This window comes from Electrophorus electricus, chromosome 1 (assembly GCF_013358815.1).
Source record: "Electrophorus electricus isolate fEleEle1 chromosome 1, fEleEle1.pri, whole genome shotgun sequence".
NCBI lineage: Eukaryota > Metazoa > Chordata > Actinopteri > Gymnotiformes > Gymnotidae > Electrophorus > Electrophorus electricus.
The window spans coordinates 21534599-21541214 of NC_049535.1; the positions used below are offsets into that span (position 1 = coordinate 21534599).

Genomic DNA, 6616 nt, shown 5'->3' on the forward strand with positions numbered 1-6616 from the left:
TGCATGATGTAACTTTAACCTCAAAGTACTTATTGATTTTGGCTTTTTTTTTTTTTTTTAACCCGCAGCCTTTTTTATTTTTCGTCTTAAGTGTCTTCTTCTACTCATGTCTTTTTGTGGTGACCTGCTTCCAGCAATACTAACACTTGTGGGTAATGTAGTGTAGCACAGGGTGGGGTGGATGAGCATGATGGACAAAACTGTCAGAGCCCACAGTGTTTAAGGCCAAAGTTGAATGCTGACCTGATTTATTGCAACACATTTACAGTGCCCTGTGGCGTGGTGCAGAAGGAAGCCAGGGACAATGGTTTTCCCTCCGCTAGGTGTTCTCTCCTCAGCCAACCAAAACAGGGATGTAGGTAACAGGACGTTGAAACCATATGACAAAAAAAAAGCAACAAAAACATGGAGAAAGACATTTCTGAAAAATTTTGGTGTAAGTATATATTGCATCATATTAGTTTACAAACAAATATACATCAAATACATCATCATCATCGTCATCATCATCATCATTGTAAGAATAAAGAGAAGAAGGAGAATAGTAATAAATATATTCTTTGTGACAGTGAGGAGCTGGGTGCAGTGGTGGGTTCGCTCATGAAGAGTATTCGTACTCCTCTGCACTCCGTCGGCCGAAGTCCATCCAGCCCAAGTAATCCCGGTCTATTATTCGATGGTTGGTGCTTGGAGCACCTGCCTTGCTGTTCGCTGCTGAGTTGCGACGGACAGAACCTGAGACCGAGACAAGAGTGAAGGAATGAGTGACATTAAATAAGATTAAGCATAAATGATGTATATGTTCATGCAGGATATCAGACACCGAATGTGGCATCTGATGCATGTAAGGAGACAGAGAGAGAGAGAGAGAGAGAGAGAGCAACAAAGCAAAAATATTGAGTGAAATTAAGCTTGATACATTCAGGAAGGCCATAAAATATTAAGCAGGCATTTGGAGAGAGAGAGAGAGAGAGAGAGAGAGAGAGAGAGAGAGAACTTGGGACTGCACTGAAGAGAGAAATATTTTCCTCCTGTTAGTTTTTCAGATAATCTAAAACCTGATAGTTTGATTTTGCACAACAGATAAACAGCTCATAAGCCACCCATGAGGTGCCACGCATGGAAATGCTGCCCCAAATTTGCCACAGCTTCTCTCTAAATTGTTGATGGATTTCTGAATTCTGCATGAGAGCAGAATAGGTGTTCATCTGAAACATTGCAGAAGATGAGGCAGAGCAGATGAGAAGCAGCTCGTCTGTCAGTCTCAGCGACTCAGATGCCCGCCTCAGAGTCTGATGGCTCAGACGCCACTTGCACCCACAAACACTTTTTTCTTTTGAGTCCCGGTGGCATATTACTTTGGTGCGATGTCATCCAATCTGGTCACTCGCTGTAATTCACCAGTTTAGCTGTGGCACATTTTTGGCTGCTGCTGGAAGCACGCTGTCCCGCCTGTCAGGCCTGTTCTTACGTGTCCTGCCTGTCAGGACTGTTCTTATGTGTAGAGGCAGGACATAAAAACACATAAGCTCCTTGAAAAGCTCTAGAACTTCCCGAAAGGTTCTAGAATGCAACTTGATCTAAATAAATGAAGAGCTGTTGTTACATCAGCGTTGCGTCAGGGCTACATCGTGTGGCATCACGTCGTGTCACCGGAACTGCCACTTTTGAGAGATGCCCCCTCATTCCACACTCTAGTTTTTGGTGGCGCGGAAGCTCGAACAGGAGTACAATGGTGGGGTCAAACAGACATGAACACACAACAGAGCCGCAGTTCGGCAAGCAGTCTGAGTGGCAGGACTAAGAGGAACAAATCTCTGAGTTGAATTCGCATTGTACGGACTTACTTTCCACTTTCATACCATTTTAATGTGATTTTGTGCTAGGAATGAAGACAAACGTTACTTCAACATTGTGCCACAGTGTGCGGCAACATTTGTATAACGTTTCAGGCCCACAGTGGCTGATGAATGTTGATGAAGCTGCTACCAGGGATGTGATACTGATGTAGCAGATGGGAGACTTTTTACCACAAGGTACCCACTCTGACACACACACACAGAGACACACACTAATTTTTGTCTGTAGCCCATTTTGGTTAAAGTTATAGACTTGCTCTGACACGTGGGAATTTCACACTTCCCACACTCACAGAAACACAATAATTCACACATCACGCTAGAGAGAGAAAGAGCAGGGGAGAGAGTTGGGAAAGGAAAGAGATCAGGAGGTGTACTTGCATGCATACGAGTGTATGTATCATGTGAGTGTAAGGAGATTAACAATAACTGGTTTCTGCTAAATACTGCTTAGCCATTCACTTTCAGAGCACGCTATGTTTCTAAATGCTTTACACCCACATAATAGCTCCTCCATCCAGTACGACCACTGTCTCACTGTGCAAGCCCTATTATCAGGCGCAGTGAGCACTTCCCTCAGGATGCCTTGACAGAAGAGCTCACGGAGGCACGTTATGTTTAATGTTTTGACAGTTGGGATGGCGTGTGTAGAAGCATATCGATGTTTGGTGCTTGGTTGTCATCATGGTAACGGGGTAGCAGGAAGAACAAAGGCCAACACACCCAGCGAGTACGTGGAATTAACGGTACGACGCGACACTCAAAGATGAACCAGGTCTTGCCGAGCCCTGGGGCTCATACCCATGTCTGAGCTTCTTGTTAAGGCATGTTCCCTTTACTTGTGCTCGGAAGTGGCATGTAGGCTCAATGTGTAACTTTAGTTCATGTTGTACCTAAACACACACACACACACATAAATCTTTCAGATCTTCGCATAAGTGTGTGTGAGAGTTAAACAGAATGGATCAAGTAAATTGGCTGAACCATTAATAAAACATGCCATGTTTTTAATCAGAAGCCCTTGCAATACCCGGCAGTGCTGTGATCACTGTTTCTCTGGTGTGAAGTGTTGCGAGACAGGGTCAGCAGCTTACACCGGTGCCCTGGAGGACTGCTGTTTTGGGCTTTTGCATACAAGATATTAGAATAACTGATTAGAGAAACTTCTCTACACATACACACACAAGCTCAAAGAAAGCATGAGAGCAGGAATAATTAAGTAAATGAAGACATAAAGAGATTTAAAAGTTAATGGAGAAATTTGATTTTTTAGCTAGCAGTAATGCGATTTCAGAGAAAATTAAAGCTTTTTAATTTTTTAATTATTTTTTTTTACAATTAATGCATGTTTGATATAATAAGAGCCATGAATGCAATTTGCATTCTCTCTCTTTCTTGCTCTCTCTCTCTCTCTCTCTCCCTGGTGGTGTCTTTCTCTGTCTCTCGCGCATCCATTTCTTTTGTACTTTTCATGCCTGTGCTTGTAGGATTTACTTTTGTAAAACGTGACAGCAAACAGCAAAGCACATTTAAACGCATTGCTATGATTGAAAGGAAAAAACAATCCAACTCAAATCCCACTCAAACTGAAACCAGTTCCACTGAAATTGTATTAAAAAGTCTAAATTACCTTCAGACACATGCTTTATTACCTATAATAATGAATCAATTTCATTTCTGTACTACACTCACATTAGACACAACTGTAAAAGCTCTCTCCCACTGCATTCTACCTCATAATGCCCACTTAATTTCAGAAACAATTTTAAAGCAACACTTCTTTCTTTTCATGTACATATTTTCTTTATCACCACTTCATTTCTGGCCCAAAGCACCACATTCCTGCATAAAAGAATCCCCCACGAATGTGTGGCTGGTGTCGGCAGCGGGAACAAGTTCTCGTTCTCACCTTTCCTGGACATGAGTCTGGCCAGCAGCTCACTGAGGTCGGCGCGGGAGTCGGTGTCAACGGCAGGTGCTCTGGCCGGTGCGCCGGGGCCGTCGGAGCGGGTGCCTCTGCCGCTCGCGCCGGCATCTGTCTGCGAGGGGGGGGGCGTTGCCCTCCACCCGGGGAGCTGGGGAGCGCGAACGAGCCAAACAGGTGACGGACAGAGCAGCCAGGAGCAGGCACACGCACACACCGCTGTTCATCCTGGGTGTGTGTGTGAGAGAGAGAGAGAGAGAGAGAGGGAGAGAGAGAGAGAGAGAGAGAGAGAGAGAGAGATGGGGAGAAGCAGAGAGAGAGAGAGAGAGAGAGAGAGAGAGAGATGGGGAGAAGCAGAGAGAGAGAGAGAGAGAGAGAGAGAGAGAGAGAACGGTGTTGACGCTGTAGGTAAAAGCTCTTCTTCTTGTTCTCCTTTTTGTATGTCTGCCTGCTTCACTTTTAATTATGGAATTAAAATGAGGTTGCATAATCATAACAAGATCAACGCTTTATATTAATATATATGTATATTTATTGACTGAGATCATACATTTGCCATTCCAGGACATTTTTGTTAAAAATGTCAATTTGACACATAAGTAAGTTCAGGTACATTTAAATACATCTGTCACACAGACAGACAGAAACAGATGGAGAGAAACAGACAAGCAAACAGATAAAGAATTTTTTTTTACCTTGCTTTGTTGTGGAGTATATGTTGCTTGTATGAGTGTGAAAGTAGATGTTCTCATGAAGAAGAGGGAGAGGCATTTATATACCCAGCTGTGACGCACACACACACACACACACACTCCAACTGTGCTGGTGCTCTTCCCCTCTCCCTCTCAGTGAGTTGCATGTAATGGAGTGAGAATGTTTCTGTTTCTGGTGATGGAAACATATACATAAATGTATTAATGAAATCTCTTTATGTCCAGCTGCTATATCATGCTCTTTTATCATACTCTACATGGTCATTGCTTCTTTTGGAGGTGTTCTTTTAGGGATGGTGAGAGAGATATGTAGCTACTTATAAAATCTGAGCAACTTGTATATTGTATCTCAGAAAGGAGCTACAGCTGTGTGTTGGAATCAGGTTCTGCTTTGTGCAGCCACTGTAATAACTCCCTTAAGAGCATTATCCATTTCCATTTTTCCATTCCTCAGCTTTTTGATCCTACACCATCCTTCCTATCTTAGCTTGAGAAACATCCCATTACTTGCTCTACAGTTCGCACATATGGCTTTCTATTTAATTATCATATTTTAAAATTATTTTTGCATAACAGTCCATTGCTTCAGTACATTTTCATACATTTTAAAATTTACTTTTCATTCTTTTTAATCTTGTTCTTCAAAACCCTTTCCACATGTAACTTTGTCATGAATTATCCATAAATGATCAAAGTAATGATTACTTTGTTAGCATAGTGAAAGATAGCAAATTCTCCTCATATTGTTAATCAGCAAGGGCCACAGAGTAGTTGGTGTAGATCTGATATGATATGACATATGATACGATATATGATATGATATGATATATATGATTTGATATATAATATATGATATGATATATGATGTGATATATGATTTGATATATGATTTGATATATGTTATATATGATATGATATATATGATATGATATGATATATGATATGATATATGATATGATATATGATATATGATATGATATATGATATGATATAACATTGTGATAGAGCCTCAAACCCTTACTGTGCCAAACACCTTCCACACATGCAAGCATGTTCGTATTAGAAAGGAAATGATGTCAAAGCCCCTCCCTCTAACCCAGTTTCCTGTTTGGAAGTGATTGAGTAGAGCAGAGTGGATTGCCAGTGCCCCTCTGATTGCACAGTGTACTCTGTGATGTCATATCTTATCTTATTGGCCCATGAAAGACAACTTCAAATCAGTTGTGCTGCCCTGACTTAAATTTCTCTTGTATGATCTGACAAATGCAGGACATTTACTAAATATTGGTTAAGGCCACTGACATTTAGGTTTTAGAGTGTATGCTCATTACTCAAAACTTTAGTTCAGACATCAAGAAATGTCTGTAATGGAATTCATCTTCCCTGACCATTACTGTGGAAATTTATCTCAGGAGGGTTCTTTCAACTAAGCTGTCAGTATATAGTCCAAATAAGTTCATGTTACATTTTGTCAGCGGTTATTCTATCTTGCTCATTGGTTCTCTCTTTTTTTATTTGGCCCCTTGGGTTCTTGTTCAAAATAATATTTAAGTATGAAGACATCCACTTGATTAGTCCATAGAAAAATGGAAAGGGCGATTCTCTCTCTCTCTCTCTCTCTCTCTCTCTCTCTCTCTCTCTCTCTCTCTCTCTCTCTCTCTCTCTCTCGGTTATCAGGGTGTAACATTTGCTTGGCCAGCGCAGGAACACTTGCGTGGGAGGTGCAGGGGAGCGTGGGAATTGATTGGCTGATGTGTGGGAGGTGTTGTGCGATTGCACTCCCTTAAATTATCCTTGTTTTTGTGTGTGTGTGTGTGTGTGTGTGTGCATATATGTGTGTGTGTTTTTCTCTTCAGGTGCATGTGAGAACCTCCTGCTGCATGATTTTAACCAGCACCTCTGTGCTTAAACACGGCTAGTTCAGAAACTTTACTTCTCAGGTGAGTAACAGGTTGTGTCACAGTCTAAGGCATGCACAGGACGTGTGATAGACGTGCTTTCTTGCAGGATCAGTTACATTAAGCAGATATTGTCCGAGCGGCAATTGCCGTTGCTTTGACAGTAATCTCACTGTTGTTTCACACTAAAAGGCTGCAGCTTAGCACTGACCATCGGGTCGC

The 6616-nt window shown here is 41.8% G+C and overlaps 1 protein-coding gene across 1 annotated transcript; it reads right to left on the reverse strand.

Annotated features, from left to right (window-relative positions):
* Positions 1–213: 213 nt before the first annotated feature.
* cckb (cholecystokinin b) lies at positions 214–4527 on the reverse strand. Its single transcript, XM_027014426.2, is given in 4 exon segments — positions 214–735; positions 3769–3911; positions 3913–4011; positions 4479–4527. Coding segments are annotated over 3 exon segments (378 nt in total). The 5' UTR covers position 4011; positions 4479–4527; the 3' UTR covers positions 214–598.
* Positions 4528–6616: the final 2089 nt, after the last annotated feature.